The sequence below is a fragment of the Notothenia rossii genome (genome assembly GCF_949606895.1).
Source record: "Notothenia rossii genome assembly, contig: scaffold_95, whole genome shotgun sequence".
Taxonomy (NCBI): Eukaryota; Metazoa; Chordata; class Actinopteri; order Perciformes; family Nototheniidae; genus Notothenia; species Notothenia rossii.
The window spans coordinates 19164-39959 of NW_027639734.1; the positions used below are offsets into that span (position 1 = coordinate 19164).

Below are 20796 nucleotides of genomic sequence, written 5' to 3' on the forward strand. Positions count from 1 at the left end.
TGCAGTCTTGTTACCTCTCTTGTTCGGACCTTGGTGAATGAAAGACAAACGTTGAAAAAATGTATTAAAATGATATCGTCTGGTTACAATGTAACAAATAGTTTCAAGAATGCAAATGTAAATTGTGAAATTAAAGAAACATACGGCATGGGAAAGTTTTTGAGGAGAACTAGGCACCACCAGTGCCTACTTTGCTGCATGTTTGTCTTGGAATATAAAAAGCACACAACCAGACATATACTGTATACTGAAAAGTCTTGTATCCACAAGTGATATCAATGAAAAACTGAAATATTAAACCCTTATTTACATACCTCATTAAAATCAAATTGGGCTCTTGCCACAATGTAAAATGCGTACTGTAAATAAAGAAATAGTATATTATGTTAGGTTGTTGTGATGCCATGGTGTTCATTGACAAATAATATTCCTCCGTGAATGTTGTTTTGGATATAAATAAATCACAGCATGTCTCAAACTATGAGCAATAATGGAGTGCATAGCATGCTGAAAGCATTATACATTTGTATACATTATTATAAACAGAAAAATAGGACTAGTATTTTTATCTTACCATCTGGATACTATTTTAGTATCCAGATGGTAAGATACTGGACACTGTATATCCAGTATCTTACCATCAAAGCAAACACCCCACAGTTGTTCGAGAACCCTTGTCTTGGTAGGCCCTCTGACCCTGGTATTGGCAGAACGGGCAGTGATAACTGCCAGAATTACAAATATACACTTTTGGACTCTCGTCATGGTGTAAGTGTGTGATGTGTTTCTGGTCAAATAAAATGGTTAGGCAATAGGCAGGAATAAAATTAGCTGCATATACATTTATTTTGTAAAAATCGAATTGAAATATAGGTTATGCATAGTAGGCCTATAGTTATTAGTATTTCTCAAGTAGTGCAAAAATAATATAAAGACTTTCCTAAAGTTTTCAGGACTTTGCTTGTACACCAATCCTAATATTTTGAAGCAATACAAATATAGTTTTACTTACTGCATCACTAGGACATGCACGTCCTAGTAGCGACAGCGCACATTTGACAGCAAATAAGTGAGACTTAAAATCAACACATTTTAAACAGCAGCAAAAACAGATAGTTAATTTATTCAGGGATACTTACCTCCATCGTACTCTGATGCTATGATTAACAGAACAGAACTGCTACCCCGGAAACAGGATGCAACGCGTCATCTGTGAAGCTCCGCCCACGTTGACCTCCCGCCCACGTGTCACGTACCGTCACGTGCCTCAAAGGTTGAGATGGAGGGGCGTTGAGGCTCCGCCCATGTTAAGCTCCCGCCCATGTTGAGCTCCCGCCCATGTTGAGGTATTGGGCACTTCATTGAGGGGTACTACTGATGGACAGGGAGAATCGAGCTCTTCTTCACTGCCCCAACGTGAACGGGACCAACAGCTGGGAGACGGGGAACTACCAACACATTTCATTGTATATCGCCGCATCATTTGTTTAATTAAATGCTGTTTACTTTTATAAGCTTCCTTGTACTCTTTTCAGGTTATCCGAGGCTAAAGAAATTCTAACACTATATTTTGATGATAACATTTACTTTTACTTGAGTGACATTTTGAATGCAGGACTTGTATTTGTAACAGAGTATTCCTACACTCTGATACTTCTACTTATACTCAAGTACAGGATTTGAGTATTCTCCCCCTCTGATGATCGGAGTAAAGCTCAGCTCTGTATCTGGGTCAGAGTGAGCTCCTCCTCAGAGTGAGCTCCTCTTATGCTATTTTCCAGCAGCTGCAGCGGGAGTTGGCCACCGCTGGATACCACCGGACTCTGGAGAAAATAAGCAACAAGCTAAAAAAACTCAGAAAGATACCAGGATCATTGTTGTTGTCGATATGAGGGATTTTCGCGCCATGTGGGTGTCACAAGAAGGCACGTAAACGTTTACGTGATGATGCAAACGATGACGCAGCTTCACTCGAGCTCCACTTAAGCTCCACTCGAGCTCTGAGCGGCCGAAACACAAGTGGTGCTACAGAGAAGAACCGGTTCAGCACCAGAAAAGCAAAATAACGGTTCTTGAACCAGATCCGGGTTTGGTGGAAAAGGGGCAAGAGTAAGCTCCTCAGAGTGTGATCCTCCGAGTGAGCTAATCAGAGTGGGCTCCTCAGATGCCATATTTACAACAACAACAATGATCATGGTAGTCTTTCTGATTTTTTTAGCTTGTTGCTTATTTTCTCCAGAGTCTGGTGGTATCCAGCGGTGGCCAACTCCCGCTGCAGCTGCTGGAAAAATAGCTTTAGACAGCGTTGTGCCGTCCACCTTCCTCTGTACCTCTTGCGTTGACCAAAGCCTGAGGAGGTCATTTGTCTCTTCAGCAGTACACTGCAGCTTACATTTACTGGCATCCATCCTGGTTCTTAGTTGTTTGTGTTGCTGAACAGAATTTTCGGCATTTTGTTGTTATTGCTCAGGTTAATCCGGCCCCCCGCCTCCGACGTAAGCGTGAAGTATTGGTTCTTGGTTCTTGCCGGGCAGCCGAGTGGGGTCAGCTCTGATCTGCGGTGGAAACAGGAAGAACCAGAGCTAAATCAGGCTGTAGTCCGGAACTGACCCTGAAACCAGTTTGGTGGAAAAGGGGCAAGAGTGGTCTCCTCAGAGTGGACAGCTCTGATGCATGATGCTGCTCCGCTCACCACATGGCTACTGACTGATGATTCCGTACTGAAGATGTTTACGGCTGCTGTCACACACTCTTCCAATTAGGCTAATAGAGTTGCATCCCATTTGGTGTGTATGACAGCAGCGTGAAGCTGAAGCATGGCTCGCTTATGAATACGTGCACGCTCACTGTCCAGTCTGCCATCTGCCGGCCTGCTGCTCTCACCCTCAGTGAACTACACCTACTCCATCTAACATGAAACATAATGTCAGCACACACACGCACGCACGCACGCACACACACACACACACACACACACACACACACACACACACACACACACACACACACTAGGGCTGAACGATCTATCGTTTTAGACCGAAAATCGCGATCTCAGACAACACGATTTTGGGATCGTCAAAGCTGCGGTTTTTCTTGGTGCATAATAATAATAATTTCGTCAATAATTTCACATGAATGCCCAAGGCTCTGTGCCAGCTACCAATCAGAAAGCTGCAGCCTGCGCGTGACCAGATGACGTGTTCTCCACCCCAATCAGTGTGTAGCTCGTCATTAAATTTCAAGCATGGCAGAAGCGGGAGCAGAAGCAGAGCCGACTAAATTAATACCAAAAAGAAACAGCACGTCGGTCATTTGGCAGTATTTTGGATTTGAGGATGATGATGAACACCAGAAACAGGTGATGTGCCAAACATGTTGTGTAAAAGTGGCTACATCGGCTGGCAATACCACCAATTTACATCGCCACTTGAGAGTTCACCACCTGAACTTGTATGAGCAGTGCATGGCGAAAAAGAACCGTGAAACATCAAGCAGCAGCCATACTTCGGCAAGTCAGCCAACAATAACATCATCGTTCGCCAGTGTGACGCCTTATGAAAAAACTAGCCGAAGACACAAGGAGATTACCGCTGCCGTAACGACTTACATATCGAAGGACATGGTGTCTGTAAACACAGTGACCAAAGACGCATTTAAAAGTTTGCTACGCACAATGGATAAGAGGTATGTTCTGCCCTCCCGCACATACTTCAATCAAGTTGCCATCCCACAGCTCTACACAGAATGTAAGGCCAAAGTTCTAAATGATCTGGAAAACACAGAGTTTTATGCGTCAACTACTGATCTGTGGTCAAGCAGAACGACCGAGCCCTACATGAGTTTGACCGTGCATTTCGTCAACGCCAACTTCGAGTTGTGTAGCCGCTGCCTGCAGACAGCATACTTCCCCACTGACCATACAGGGGAGAATATTGCCATGGGGCTGAAGGAGTGCTTGGCCAACTGGGGTCTAAAAGAAGAGGCCCAGACGTGCATAACAACAGACAACGCTACAAATATGATCAAAGCAATGGAACTTAACCAATGGACCAGACTGCAGTGCTTCGGACACAGGCTGCATCTTGCAATTGGTAAGTACAAGAATGTGTGTTCGTGCGAGTGTGTATGTTTACAAAGTTACTACAAGTGTGAGAGTTCGTATTATCCTCGCAGAGGCCCTAGTCTCTGCTATATTACTCTGCCCTCAAACACAGTTGGGAGGGGGGAGGGACGAAGCGCCGAGAGGTTTGTTGTCAAGCTGTAGTTAGCTGACCAACTGTTAGCGCAATGCTACTTTAACATACTGTTTATCCTAGTGAGAAAAATGAACCCTTTCATGGGTAAACTTTAAAACCTCCCAATACTGCTTGCTTCTGTTTAATTGCGGATTGCCGAGAGATGCAAAGGCGGTCTCCCCTATTTTTGAAGCCCTTACTAATGGGTCAATGACGTTTTTGTAGCAGCAGATGTCAGGGTGGTGCAACCACAGCTGATGCCACTATATTACGAATTAAATGATTTTTTGTTTTTTAGTGGAATATCTGATAAGGATATTCCTTGCTTGTACATTAATTACCAATTACAAATTAATTTATGGGCAATAACTTACTGTGGTAGTACCACCTGACGTCTGCTGCTAAAAAAACGTCATTGAACTTAATACAAGAAGACAACAGATGTAATCAATATGTTATGAATTCTGTGTTATGAGCTATCCTTATGGCTTTTCATACTGTAATACATGTAATGTTTTCCACCAGAAAATGCTGTCAAAGATGATCAAAGAATCAAACGGGCCACAGGACTTTGCAAGCAGCTGGTTGCGGTCTTCACTCACAGCTGGAAGAAGAAGAGGGCATTCAAACAGGCACAGCAAGACTTAAACCTACCTCAACAGTCACTGGTCACTGAATGTCCGACACGATGGGGCTCCCGGCAGAAAATGATTGGGAGGGTGTTGGAGCAGAGCAAGGCACTGTGCCAGGTTCTGTCTGAAGACAGGAAGACGCGGCACCTGATCCCCACTTGGCAAGACATAGATGTACTTGAATCTGTAAACAATGCCCTCGGTCCTCTTCAGGAGTTCACAGACGCCCTCTCAGGTGAGGACTACGTAAGCGTGTCATACCTGAAGCCAGTGCTCCATCTCCTCAGAACAGCAACGCTTGCTGAAACTGACCAGGACACAAATCTCACCAAGGAGATCAAATCAAGAGCTCTCCACTACATTGAAGAGAAATACAGCGACCCAGTGACACAGGAGCTCTTGGACATCACATCCTTCCTTGATCCAAGATTCAAGACAAGCTACATAAGCGAAGAGAATGTCCCATACATCAAAGACAGAGTGAAGATGGAAATGGAACAGGTGGCACAAAAGGTAAGCTGTCCTTTTTCTTTGTTGTTTCAAAATAAAACAAAAAGTTGTATTTTTAGTTTTTTTTTAACTATACTCTACTGACATTTTAAACTTTTAGACAAAATGCCTCGTTGGTCTTAATCACAACTGATAGCAAAACATTGATGCCTCTTATTACTGTGTGTTGTAGGAGCAGAGGGCTTGTGTCACAACCCATACCATGCCCCTGAGTGCAGAAGAAGAACCACCATCCACCTCTACAAAACGAAAGCGGTCACTGGGCAGCTTTTTTAAGACCAAGGTGGTCCCTGCTTCCTCTACTGTGCAGTTGGAGGATACCATTAAAGCAGAACTGGACAACTACCTCATAACTCCTACCATTGATGGAGAGCAAGATCCACTGGCCTGGTGGAGAGTGCACAATGTCAACTTCCCATGGCTTAGCAAGTTGGCTCGTAAGTACCTTTGCATACCAGCAACGAGTGCACCATCAGAGAGACTGTTCAGTGCCAGTGGCAATATTGTCACATGTCAGCGTGCATGTCTGAAGCCAGCAAAGGTTGACATGTTGGTTTTCTTGGCCAAAAATCTCTGAAGGGATGAAGGGGAAGATTTATTGATTTTTGTTGTTGTTCTTCTGCACTTTGCCCTGAAATCTCTTATCGGCACCTTACCCTGACATGTCTTTGTTCCATTAAAAAAGATGTTCCCTCTTTTTTACTTATCTTTTGTATACAGACTAGATGTAAAATAATTTAACCAGTTTGACATCTTTTCTTGATGAGGAAAATGTAGGGTAATTTAAACTTTTTAAATTATTATGATTATTATTATTATTTATTTTTACTACCTTTACATTTCACTTCCTCTTGCCACTTTATTTGAAGAAGAAGCACAGGTTTCTGAATACACGGGTTGAATATCTGTAACTGCTGCTGATGTTGATGTTCATAAGCTAGCTCCTTTGAGCCATTTTGCACTACTTTTAAGGTAAGACTTCTTTTTTTGCTCCACTTTGTTGTTATAATTTATAATTTGTATGTAGCCTACGTTATTTTACAAAAGTGCAATTATTCTGATGCTGCTGAGCCATTGATCTTTTTAATGCTTGATATTTTGTTAATAAACAGTCTTGCATTTGAAATCTGTTGCCAGCCGTTTTCATTCTTGCATTATCTTAATGAAATTCATTGTTTTAATTAATTTACACTGAAACTTGATTTAAAGAAAATAAATCGTGGTTGAAATCGAAACCGCAATCTCTGCCAGAAAAATCACAATTTCAATTTTTTCTTAAAATCGTTCAGCCCTAACACACACACACACACACACACACACACACACACACACACACACACACACACACACACACACACACACACACACTGCACACTGCAGAAAGCCCAAATTGTGCTAGACCATTACCCCAATTAACCTTTTGATATTGTGTGGGCACCATAAGAGCATATATGTGCCCTCAATCTGTCCATTAGGTGCTTTTAGAAGCGTATGCCCAGTGGTGTGTGTGTGTGTGTGTGTGTGTGTGTGTGTGTGTGTGTGTGTGTGTGTGTGTGTGTGTGTGTGTGTGTGTGTGTGTGTGTGTGTGTGTGTGTGTGTGTGTGTGTGTGTGTTGGTGGGGCAATGGGACAGGATAACTTGTACACTTTAGGCATAATGCGCTTTGGTTAACAGATTTGAGGACCTAACCATATGTAAACTCAACATGTCAGCACCAAAACAGATGAACCCTGACCAGGGAGATTAAGTGTCTTCATTTAGCATGAACAAACTAAGATCTGGGCAAGAATAGATTCGGAAATAACAACCATGCTAAAATAAAATAAAAATATATTCGTAATATCAGAAAATGCAATATTTGTTTAAAAATGAGAAGTACAAATGATCCCCAATGTTTTGGGCAAAAATGTTGCCATTTAGACGGTGAGTTCTGAACGCCTTTAAACGTAAGGCTTTTACATTTCAGGCATCAAGTGTTCATTATGCTTGAGACCATGGGCCTCATTTATAACGCCGTGCGTAGGATTGACGTGGGAAGGTTGCTTACGTAGTAGAAATCCGACAAATAGGTCCATACATTTTCCGCCACTTCCAGATTCACCAAACATTGCGTACCGGCGAGGAAAGTGCGTATGGCACTTCCTACGCCGGTTTCCCTTTATAAATCCCAATCAACTCGAAATACGGTGCAGCTTTTGCGGGCTTCCCGTCACACCCATATGTGCCTATAAATAGTCATTGATACGCCCATAATGAATATTCATCAAACCGATTTCAGGCAAAACGAACATGGCAAAGAGCGAAAAAAGAGGCAAGAAAAGAAACTTCAACAACTGTGAAGTTGAAATCCTTGTCGGAGAAGTAGAGACAAAGAAAAACATTTTGTTTGGTGGCCATAGTATTGGCATAACGAATGCCAAAAAGGCAACAGAGTGGCAGCATGTGGCAGATGCTGTCAACTTTGCATCAGCACAGGGTCGCACTGTCGCGGAAATAAAAAATAATTCGTCAGACATTAAGGTGGAGGCCAAAAGACGCCTGGTCTCACACAGGCAGAGTGTGTGTGCCACGGGAGGGGGTAAGGGCGCACCGGAGCTCACCCCTATGGATGAAAGGCTGGCCGGTATAATCGGCGAATCCCTGCTTAGTGGAGTGGAGACTTGTATTTCATAATGACAAATGTATTTATTTCAAGAGAATCGTATTTCATAATGACATATTTATTTATTTCAGATGACTTGTATTTCATAATGACACATTTATTTATTTCAGGTGACTTGTATTTCATGATGAGACCTTTCTTGATGAGACATTTCCATTCCTTATATGCAAATGAACGGGGCGTGGTTAGCTCACAGATCCAGAGACCCAGACCAAAGCAACAGCACCACACTGACTACTCGATAAGAGGAAGAAAACGGAGGAGAAGGACTATAAGGCAAACTACTAAATTCTCAGAGTCAGACATCGCATATAATCTGAAACTCTAAATTTCACCCGCCAGAAATGTTCGCTTCTTCTTCTTCGGTGTAAATTGTCCATTGGCAAACCAGTAGACTTCGTCTTCTCTTGGTTTTTTGGCGGATTGCAAACAACTTTAAGGTGCATACCGCCACCTACTGTACATGAATGTGAATCATCATATCATTCCATCTCTTAACTCATGGACGTATCTATGATCTAATCCAAAAATAATTAAATAAAAAACATAATAAATAAAACAAAACAAAACAACAATCTATGATCTTTCCTGACCTAATGTTAGATAATTTTACCTAACCCAGTTTCACTAAAGGTAAACAGTGCCTTTCTGTTAGCTCTTTCTCCCTCTCCTTTTGTTCCCAAAATACCAACCACACTCCATTCCCTCACTGCCTCTAAAACGTTATTCTTTAGTTTTTACTTTCAGCTTTATAGATGTTCCACATTTTCTTTAACTCCACAGTTCCTACACTTGTCACTGTTACTTTTCCCCATGACATGCATCGTACCATTCAATGCTGTGTGATTTATTCTGAGTCTAGCTATCATCATTTCCTACCTTCTGTTTCTTTCTTTATAAATATTTGTCTGCTGGCATACCAGCAGACCAGCATTTATCTATCACCAGCTTATGTTAGTATTAAATATACAATGTATTCTGGTAACTATCAAAATAAAGACATTGTATAGTGTTCATAACAGTATTTTTATTTAATAAATTATACTTAATACAATAATATTACAAAAAAAACCTACATCTAAATAAATATATCATCTAAAATAGATGCATTTGATTTAAAAAATAAAAAATATAATTCAAAATGTAAACAGCAACAACGAAATTATAAACATTATTTGTCTTTTTCTTGTTAATATCCATTATCTTCTCTGTTATGTATCTTCCGGTCTTTGCCAATCTGGCCAGCATTTATTGGTCCTCCACGTCTTTCTCATACAGCCACTGCTTGAAGCAAACTGAAAATAAGAAACAACAATGTTTTAACAAATCATATTAAATGATGTGATGATAGAACTGCAAACAGAATAGCTGTAACTTTAACAAAATAAATAACTCAGTGACCTCTAATCATTAACCCATGTTTGTATCATTGAGTTAACTCTGTGTGTTGCTGCTAGCATACATAATATACTGTATACCTGACGTGGAAACGTTACTCGTGGATGGGGCTACAGAGCTACTAGAAAGACAGTCGAACCCGGTGCATTCCTCCGTCTGAATGTGGTGCACTTTTGCTAAATGTTTAGAAAAAATAGCTTGTGTTACCGCCCGTACATGATACATTCTTATTGCACTTTTGGCAACGAGCATTTTCCATCTCAAGACCAAGCCCCCAGGAAGAGCGCCAGAATCTGAGGAAAATATTCGTTGTGTCCAAACGGCGGTACTACAATTTCTTTATCAGTCTGTGACGTCGACAGGCCCAGAAATACTTTTTCCCCTTGACTAACATTGGGAAAGAGACGTCTGTAAATCGGTGGATAATTTTTTTGAAACTAAATAAACTACCCAGTATGAACTTTTGTATAGCCCTAGAATCATTAAGTCCTTAAAGTTGTAAAATGCACTAAAAGCCGAATCTAGATTTATTCTCTCTCTCCATTCTTTCTAGTGAGCCGAGAGTGTGTGCTCGGGGGGCGGGGCTTAAGGGGCGCATGCTCTGTGAGCACACAAACGGGTTCTTCTGCTCTGACAGCCAGGCATGCTGGGTAATCTGTGACGTTTCGCTCTCTCAAAAGTTGGGCCATTTTTGACTTCATGCGCCAATGAGCGGAGGAAAGAACGAGACCCCTCCTCCGACGCTGTATCCAGTTCTTATTATACATCCATGCTCAAGACGGGTAACATAATTACACTCGGGGCGCTTAGTTCTCTCCGCCATGTGTTTGTGTGCGTACGCGTGTGTGTGTGTTGCATGCATGTAGCAGGTTCTGTGTGTAAACTGCCCCACCCCCTCGCACAGCGACAGGGGAGAGAGATCTCTCGTCTGGATTGGAAAGATCGAAAATAAATCATAGACGCACTTTTTAGTCTTATTGCATATTAGAAACGGAGTTGGCGACAGTAAGACTGCGATATAATGTTTATGTAGATATAATACATATGACATCTATTTTTGAAATGTCTCCAGTATCGATAAAAAGATCGATAACGTTGGACCTTAACGGTACCATGGTCTTTAATAATTCAGCCCCGGGCCCCGTTAATACTGGGGCTCGGTACCCATCCCTAGTTTTAATTATTACATCATCAATATTACATTTCAAATAACCAAGTACTTGGTATCTCACAAAGCTCAAGTGGCTAGTGCTGCTAAGAACATACCTGGTGATGGTGATGATGGTGGCTCTTCGCTGCAGGATCTGGTCGGTCCTCCTAGCAGAAGCGATTGCCTTCGTCGTTCTCGTCCATGATGGCGGCGTAGGCTCCTTTCCTCAGGAGGTCCTCGATCTCCTTCTTGGAGAACTGCTGGACCGGCTAAAGGCGACGCAGAGAGACATTTACACAAGTGGATTTAGAAAACAATTTTCGAAAATAAACTAAGCGTACTGCAACAGCGACTGACCCAAAAATGACTTGGCATCTAGAAATATGACAGATTTTCTTTTTCTCACCCCGTTGTTGTTGCCTTCTTTGTTCCCACTTGTGCTCTGCAGGGCGGCACGGTCCAGCCCGAGCTTCAGACTAGCTTTATCCAGCATTTCCCTCTCATAGTTTCTAGTGATCAGACGGTACACCTTCACCGCCTTAGACTGGCCAAAACGATGACACCGAGCTTGAGCCTGAAATAAAAAATTAAAAGAGTGGTCAAAAGAGCATCATGTGCAGCTCTGGTTCAACGTTTTTAAGCATTAAATGGGAAAATATACACTTAAAGAACCGAGGGAATAAAAGGAAAGACTGTTGTTGTTGTAGCCCTATTGAACTATCTTTAGGACAGACAGAGCAGATATATATATCGTACCTGCAGGTCATTTTGAGGGTTCCAGTCAGAGTCGAATATCACACAGGTGTCCGCAGCAGTGAGGTTCACAAGCTCTTGGTCAGGTGTTTGATGTGGGCTGGCATGATTCTTTCTGCAGCGATAAATAATGAAAACAAAGAAGACATTATTAATAATAGTAATTATGGTAACAACAATAATATTAGTATAACTATTTATATCGTACTTACACAATTGCAAAGTGATTCTCACAACAAAAATAAAGAACAAAACAATATCAAAAATAAAAAAACTAATGATTATTGGAATGTTAAGAGATAAAGAAATGATAAACCTTCTGAGAGACCGACTACAAAAGGTAGACTCAATGGCTCTTGATGACATCAATGAGCAGTCCCAAAACATGCTGCTGTATAAAAAGAAATAGGTCCAGATTTCTTCTATTTAGTGTTGGATGATTTGTTGTATTGATTGCTGATGGATGTTAAGATATGTTTTACAATTAAAACAAAAAGATTATTGTATTTGGAATCAAAAAGTTTACAAATCGTAGTTTTAATAAAATGACTAGCAATATAAGGTTTATTCAACAGCGGTAAAGCATTAAGTTGCTAAATTAACGTACACTGAACTGTAAAACGTACCACTATTTAGGAAATGACCTGATCAGAAGGATTGACTAGCAAGACAGCAAAGAGGTGGAGGAGGTCTCTGTCATGTACAACCATTGATAGATGTTACACCTTAAAGAAAGATAAGGAAATAAGACAACACAGGAGGACAAACACCTTCTTAAGTAAAAGACCAAATCATGTCAAGCTTTACATCTTTCAGTCTTTATAATGCACTGTTGGAAATGACATTCCAAAGGCTAAATTCAAACTCAATACCATAAATAACTGGGTACCAAAGTGCTTTACCTGATAGAACACGTTCCGCACGGAGCAGTAACCATCCGGCTCGGCCTTTTGCTGCATATCATCTCCTCCCTCTCCACTGTTTCCAGTAGATCTCTACTGCCTCTGTCCAATAAAACAGAAATGCCCCAAAACAATCATATTTAAAAAGTTAAAAACAATAACTTGCTTTTGGCATTCAAATGTATTAGAATCTCATCTTTTTCCTGGATGCCAGGAAGGCGTTCCATTCAAGTCCACAACCAGTCATAGCATAGGAGTTCAAATGCAAAGCCTGAACGATGACAAGAGCGAGACTTACATTTTACAAGATAAGTAATACCAGAGCAGTGTGTACGACATGCAGAGAGCAGATCAAATCCCTGACAGACTCACACTCTTTGGTGATGTCCTCATCTGATAATGATGTTTCATTTTTAGCAGCAAAGTAACATTACTCAAGGTATATGTTGGACTCAACTCATGTACTGTATGTTTTGCATCTCCTCAACAATGGTCTGTATAGTTGAGTAGAAACAAACAGTCCCTACAGTTTCAGGTAGATTAACAAAGACAAGTTTGCAATGAAGCACAAAACCAACCTGATCTCACCAGAATGAGTGACTCCTCCACGACTCCTTAACACCGAATTGCGTGGTGGAGTCACGGAATCTTTTATATTTGCGTGTCGGCACCACGCAAACAACCCCAATGTAAAGTGAATGAGGCTCGTTTGTCGTGGTGCACACGTTACGCATTTCTACAACGTCCTGCAGTGAGCTTTTTATTCTATAAAACGTTTAAAAAATCTCTTTTATAGCTTGTAGTAACTCACGGGAGGCTTCTTTTATTTTATTTGTATTCATAATTATTTTTATTTTTCGTCAGAATGTATTATGGTGCATTATTTACCAATGTTTGTTCTCAAAAAACGGTGCATTTTTATTAAATTAGTTATTTTCTAAGGAAGGCCAGAGCTTCAGCTGTGTCAAATAGATTGTTCCCTTTAGTTTACGTTATTTAAAAGACAATTACATTCATATTTGATCATTAATAGTAATAATAATCTTTTTTTTTATAACAACGATAAACCAGAAGAAGATGCCGTCGTTACCACGGTAACGTTATGTCGCGCTTGACGGCAGTGACGTAGCCACGTGACGTTGCCCACGATCACGTCACTTTCATTAATTTAATCTCACAACGGACTACAGTAAGTATCTAAAATCAAGGGGAGTTTATTTCTTTAAAACACGAAATGATATTACTTTTATTTATTCCAATGTAGCACAGTCTCTCTAGCGTTTCATTCCTGGATATTATGTTGAGTTTTGTAGTGTGTTTAGCTTTTACAATAGGCTACGCGCAAGCTAGCGGCCACGTTCAGCTAGCCTCCGGCTTTCCGGTCAAAGTTTGTAGCTGGATAGCATTTATAGTTTATACAGCTGGATAGCATTTATAGTTTATACAGCTAAATGACATTAGCTGTCCCCGGCAAAGTTGGATAGTGGAGGTGCCTGTTAGAAGAATATGTTTAAATGCTTGTATTTGCCCATGTGTTGTAAAGACAGCTTTCAACAGAGTTGTAATAGTGGAATCGGCGATGGAGTGGAACAGAAATGTGGACCTGGAGTTTTTCCAGAAGATTTGACTGGCCAGTGGGGACATTGGGATTGTTACATTGTACACTTAAAATATATAGTAGAAGATATAAGATATTTAAATTATACTAAATTATTATTGCATAATAGAGTAATGCACAGATTAATTATTATTGCACTCTCTTCATTTTGTGTATTGTTTGTATATTGTGTCTGTATTGTTTGTATGCCATGTCCCTCATAATATAAGAATATGCACAGTATAAATTATACTAAATTATTATTGCATAATAGAGTAATGCACAGATGTTACTGTTATTCTAAATAATCCTGATCATGTTTTTATTTTTCCTGTTTTACAGCTTCTTCACAACTCTATATCACCAACACACACACACACACACACACACACACACACACACACACACACACACACACACACACACACACACACACACACACACACACACACACACACACACACACACACACACACACACACACACACACACACACACACACACACACATATCAAACCAACGGCACTTTTAAGAGCCACTCTCTCTCTCACTGTCTCTCTTTCTATCACTCTCTCACTTTCTCTTTCAATCACTCTCTCACCTTCTCTTTTTCAATCACTCTCTCTCACTTTCTCTTTTAATCACTCACTCTCTCACTCCTACAAATGGCTGGAGGGTCCCAAAAAAAGACCTGCCCAAGCTGCAGGCAAAGTATTTACTGTGGTAATAAAATCTGCCCAGTATGTAACCATACACAGCCCAAACATTTGAGACTGAAAAAGAAAATAGAAAAATTCCAAAGCCAGCAGCAGCAGTGGTTGTCATCAATGACAAAAAACAGAATCAAGTCAAGTCCCAAATTGTATCATTAAAGGTAGGGTATGTAAGTTTGAGAAACCAGCTCGAGTGCGCTAGGATTTGAAAATACACAGCCGTAAAAAATCTGCCACTTCCTTACCGAGCTCCTCCTCCAACACACACGAACGCGCAAATGACCAATGAGGGCACGAGATAAGTTTGTGCACAGATGGAAGGCTGACAGGCACGTAGTCCGTCCAGTTATACAGCCGGGCCGGCTAAAATAATTAGTCGTGCTCTTTACAGTACTAAGGCTTCCACAGATGAATTTTTTTAATGGATTTTTTCTTCAAAACACTTCGGATATTCATAGCTATCGGGATGTTAAGAGCATTCCATGGAATATAACAAAAAGTGTATCTCGAGCCGGTTTCTCAAGCTACGTTTAATGAGAACATAATTCATGATTAATGATTTTCAAACAGAATTAACTATTATGTGTAGTAAGTTTAGAAAATGTCTCATAAGTTAAAAATCCCAAATGTATTCAACAAAGAATTATGAACAAATCATTGTTTTTATTATGATGCCAGGATATTAGTGTAGTTGATTTATTTTTGATGCTACTTCAGGGCAAGCTTGCAGATAAATTCAACAAATGTAAACAACAGTTTTGTGTATTTATCTAATTGATCTCTCTACCTCTCAACAATTACTTTCCCAGATGGAAAAGTTGCATGCCCTTAGCTTGAAGCCCCTGCTGCTGTTGGCGTATCCCCCTAGCAAGAGGGTGGCATCTAAAACAAAGTTGTTGATGCCCACGCATGCCCAGCTGACCACATACGCCAAGACATGCCTCGAAAATGTGGAGGTCATCTACAATCTGATGGTTGCAGGTGAGATTGCATTTATTTAATAACCATCTGCACGAGTCACTCATGCATATATTGACTATATGTTATACAATGTGTGGTGTTGATTTGTCCTGTTTATTTCAAAGCAACAAAGAGAGTCATTTTAAAGAGCTGGGGTCTCATTTATAACTGTTATGTATGCACAAAACAGGGCTTGAAAGAGGTGTATGCCACTTCCCATGCAAAAGTTGTAATCTATATATTTATTTTAATTGACAGAAGATTATGGTGACAGGGGAAATTGTCTATGCATATTGTGAGGTGGTGAATTGAAGCCAGATTGTATAAATACATGTTATAAGCATCATTGTACATATAATAAAGCCTCTCACATATTTAATTTCAGTTACTATCACACGTTTCTTAAAGATCCTACATTCAAACCATCAGTGTTATTTTTGCATATGCTTGTAAGCCATAACAAATTCCATAAGCATCGTTCAATTGTAAAAGAAGTAAGCCAACTCAAATCTCAAATCAAATTCCACTTAGTATTTCATCAGCACTGTCTCGCCATCACATTCCCCACCATCGGAGCGCAGAGGAGATGGTTGAAACAGTATAGTACTGACACTCGTGGTCAGTTGTGGAGCGCACCACAGCTGATGAAAAAAATCCAAGATAACATGAAATAGCAGTAAACAATAGCAGAACAGATGCAAGTACCAGACTGTGTCTCCAATGCGTTCTGTGGTGCACAAAGAGCGCAGTGAAGACACTCCGGCCCCCACACACGTCTTCTCAATTGACCTCACCCAGCATATCTTTCCCACCTACACATATGGATAGAAAAGTCTAGAAATAAAGCCAGTGACAGCTCTCGCACAATCTCACATATGAGTCTTAATTATATTGCAGGCCAAAACTTAAATAAATACATTTAGTTCACTTATCAAACTTCCATTTTCCAATGATAACCCAGTGTGGGGGATACCATTGACTTTTGCAAATATTGAAGCGATCAGTTTGATTGCTGTAAACATTTATAAATATTTATAAACATACTCAATCAATTCGACTTTTTTTACAGTTTAGGTAGATTAGGGTTGCCTTTTTTTGCATGTTTTGCACATTGGCCGAATTTCATATTTTATAATGTATGTGTGTGTATTCCATGTTCCTGTTTTCAAACATTCAATATCCAAAGGTGTTATTGTCATATGCACAGCTACAGCGTAGTTGTTGCCAATGACAATCTTAACTCCCAGGCTCCTCCAACAATGCAGCATAGAAACAGTACAAGAAGAAATAAAATAGTGGCAAGAAGAAACTAGTCCAACAACGTAGGTACAAAACTAACATGCAGGAATAAGTCAAATATATACATCTAAAATAGAATAAGAGGAAACAGAAAGTAAAATGAAATACTAATATGGGGAGTAGGGATTTGCATCTCGATCACTGAGGCCGATGCGATGCGCATCTCGATACGTTGCCAACGATACGATACATTAACGATACATTTGAAACACCAAGCGATGCGATACGATACGATTCACCCCTGTTGCGATACAATTCGATACGATTTGATTCAACATTATGCGATACGGGGCGATACGATGCGATTCAACACGATACAAAATAATGATACTTCATTATGGTATGACAGAGGATTTTTGTTTTATTCCTTATATTAAGCAAATCATACATTAACAAAAAAGTGCTTTACATATTTGGTTCTCTCTACTAGCACTGCACATCCCATCATGCTGTTTATTTTTTACCTTTTTTACCTTAAAAAACTCTCCAGAGTACAATTCTATAACACCTCACAGTTAAACAATTTAAGGATGCATTGCCCATGATTAACAATGTGCAGCTACCATAGTGCAATGCCCACACAGCTGCCAGCCTGATGTGCTTAACACTCATAAGCCAACTCACCAGTGAGCAGAAAGCAGTGGTTTCTATAGGAACAATAAAGAATACAAATAACCTTTCACAAACAGCTCTATCATAACTGCTTACAGTAAGGAAGACATTTCAACTATTATTGGCCGTCGCAGGCTGCTGTAAACTAAACACCACTCTCTCTGCCAGAACACCTCACTGAGTCTAACTTTCAGGTTTCTCTTTTCAGCCGCAGCCATGTCTCCTCTTTATGTGCGTCGCTAAATTCCTCGTACTACTAAAGCGGCACGGCATCGTTTACAATTTGCGAGCGATTTTTCAAGTTGACCTTCTTTCTTGAAAAATCCGAAGTGTTGTCAAACGTTTGATTTGTAGGTATTTTTCGGTACGCTGTGTTTCTCTTTCTCTTCGACTTCCATGTGTGTTGATAACTGAGACTCTCGGCCTCCATAGTGCGAAGCAATGATCAGAGATTGTCTCTACTGAGTGCTGACAGGATGAGAGGATATTATATGGATGAATCGTTTTTTTACCAATGCAAAGACGCTACAATCGATGCATCGCGAGTTCAACCCAAACTGTAGCCGATGTACAGTCTTTCAACCGGTGCACTCGCATCTTGAACGTTTATGCCGGTGCACCGATGCGAATTGGTGAATCTTAACATCCCTAATGGGGAGGCATGAATGAAATGGTTGTATAAACAGATGTGGATATGTATAAATATATATGAACAGATAACTAACCAATGCAATATTTTGGTATTATACATAACAAATAAATAAATATGTTGGCTTTTAAACAGATTTGTACTGCAAACCCTTTGTAGGTTGGACAACACTCAACCCAGATCAAGAAGAGACCCCTGACACACCAACACCACCCCAAGACCCACCCAACCCAACCAATAGCTATATCTTACATTTGGTGCCATGTGATCAGCAACCAGGGGAAACAGCAGACCCACCACCACACCAGGCTCCCATCACCCACCCACCACCACACCAGGCTCCCATCACCCACCCACCATCACACCAGGCTCCCATCACCCACCCACCACCACACCAGGCTCCCATCACCCACTCACCATCACACCAGGCTTCCATCACCCACCCACCACCACACCAGGCTCCCATCACCCACCCACCATCACACCAGGCTCCCATCACCCACCCACCATCACACCAGTATTCTACTCATTTAGATGCCACATAAGCATCAGTAAGTTAATGTTGTGATTTTTGTAGACGTTCCAAACATTGATTTATTAAAGGCCGGACTCATATTTGCCTTCAAATGTTATGCACGGATGCTATATTAATGTTTAGCACACGTGCACATTTTGGAGTTAAAACAAAGACAAAACAGAGTAACCTGTATGTATGTTGTCTGATAAGCTGAAGTCACATTCATTAAAACCTTTATATACTTTATAATTGAATGAAAAGCTTGCACATCCTTGCTTAATGTAATATAGTGCTACAGAGCCCAAGTCCCAGTGTAATGAATATAAGACTAAAACATATCCAATCAGTAGCCGCAATGTAAGATGTAATCAGTCCATTAGCAGACACAGCAACATCCCGAAGGAATGGCAGAGAAGCTAAGATTTTGAATAAAACCATGTGTAGACTCTGAAACTTCTGTGATTTCTCAGTAGGAAACACTAAATGTGCTTATGTCATGCAGTGGAAATGTTTATGCATTCTGAGTTGAGCCCTATACAAAATGTACTTTACCTGTTCTGCACATTTGTGCAAATAATGTATTCCATACAATTACAGATTGCTCTCACAACCAACTCGAGGTGTTCCCTGTCCGCGAAATACAAAGGACAAGGAACCGAAAGGTAGGATAATGATTACCTGGATGACAGTGTTTTCTGTTGGATAACTTTTCTGAATGTGTATAGCAATTACTTTATCTTACCTTGAAGGAATGCTGTTGTCCATTTCACAATATTAAGCTATTTGTGTAAACATCCTGTAAATCCCTCTAGTCGGTCAGATGTCTTTTTTCATGACTATTTTTTTTAAATATATGCAAACTATTCTAACAATACATATATTATAAGTACTTGTGAAAGTTCAACGTTCAAATAACATACAGATGTACAATGTCTTTGTCTGCCTGCCACAGAGGGGGACGGAGCACCTTTACCAGTGGGAGCCCTGCACCATTTGGTATGTTAATTTGCTTTTGTACAATTAAATCTATGTGTGCTGTTAACATTTGTGGTAATTGTTGGCACGCCATTATCTTAGGTGGCATTTGTTAAAGAAAAATGCAAAAAGTTATGCTGTCTGTAGCACCAGCTATACACAAGTTCCTTAATCTACAGATGTGCAAATTAACAACAGTGACAATCAAGTGGTGAAACCGTAAACTACAACAAAGGGTAATATATCAGTACCCTATTATTGGGCAGATCAAATTGTAACGTAACAAACGCATCTATCAAATGCTATTTGATCCTTTATCTTGGAATACAATGTGCCTGTTGGAGTAGTTATTATTCACTTGAAATGTTCTGCTGTTAGGCTCTGGGATGCAATGATTTTACATTTTGATGTTATGATAATAGTCTGAGGAAACATCACGTTTGTCAGGGTTTTACAATTGTTACACTAAGGATGGATGAATGTGTACTTATAATTTGAGGTTTTATAGGATCTTTCCACAACATTTTGGCATTTTCAGCTGCTGTGCCTATTTACCTTTATTAACCCGATTAACCAGTTTTCCATATTTGTCAATGAGCAACAGTTGCTGTAAGGAACCTTAACGTACCATAATGTAGTTGTTTAGAGAGTGAGAACAAAAACACTAGCTGAACTGTTAAAAGTGACATTGGTTAAAGGTGGGGTAGGTAAGTTTGAGAAACCGGCTTGAGATACACTTTTTTTATATTCCATGGAATGCTCTTAACATCCCGATAGCAATGAATATCTTAAGTGCTTTGACAAAAAATCCATACAAAAATATCCTCTGTGGAAGCCGTAGTACTGTAAAAAGCACGACCAATCATCTAAGCCGGCCCGGCTAAAATAACTGGATGGCCTACCTGCCTGTCAGCCTTCCATCTGTGCACAAACTTATCTCGTGCCCTCATTGGTCATGTGCGTGTTCGTGTGTGTTGGAGGAGGGGCTCTGGAAGGAAGTGGCAGATTTTGTCCTGCTGTGTGTTTTCAAATCCTAGCGCACTCGAGCCGGTTTCTCAAACGTACATACCCTACCTTTAATCGCTGCATCCATACACTGGAAAACCAAATACTTCATACAACACTGCACTTGTCTTCAAACGTTTATAAAACAGTATAAAAATGTTACAGTAGCCTAATGAAAATCGATTGAATGTGTATTAATGCTCACTAATTCTTCTTCACCCTCCCTT

At 40.3% G+C, this 20796-nt stretch overlaps 1 protein-coding gene across 1 annotated transcript; it reads left to right on the plus strand.

The window, feature by feature from the left end:
* The first annotated feature begins 2998 nt into the window (after positions 1 to 2998).
* Positions 2999 to 6655, plus strand: LOC307027476 (E3 SUMO-protein ligase ZBED1-like). The gene is made up of 3 exons (XM_079695734.1): positions 2999 to 4091; positions 4761 to 5380; positions 5550 to 6655. The coding sequence occupies exons 1-3, from the start codon at positions 3245 to 3247 to the stop codon at positions 5952 to 5954; spliced, it is 1872 nt and encodes a 623-aa protein (XP_079551860.1). The 5' UTR covers positions 2999 to 3244; the 3' UTR covers positions 5955 to 6655.
* Positions 6656 to 20796: the final 14141 nt, after the last annotated feature.

What these genes read in the sequence shown, in the direction of transcription:
- LOC307027476 (XM_079695734.1), top strand. Translation starts at nt 3,245, where the DNA reads ATGGCAGAAGCGGGAGCAGAAGCAGAGCCGACTAAATTAATACCAAAA. An exon ending in CAGGCTGCATCTTGCAATTG is followed by an intron (nt 4,092 to 4,760) that starts GTAAGTACAAGA and finishes GTTTTCCACCAG; the next exon opens with AAAATGCTGTCAAAGATGAT. An exon ending in TGGAACAGGTGGCACAAAAG is followed by an intron (nt 5,381 to 5,549) that starts GTAAGCTGTCCT and finishes TGTGTGTTGTAG; the next exon opens with GAGCAGAGGGCTTGTGTCAC.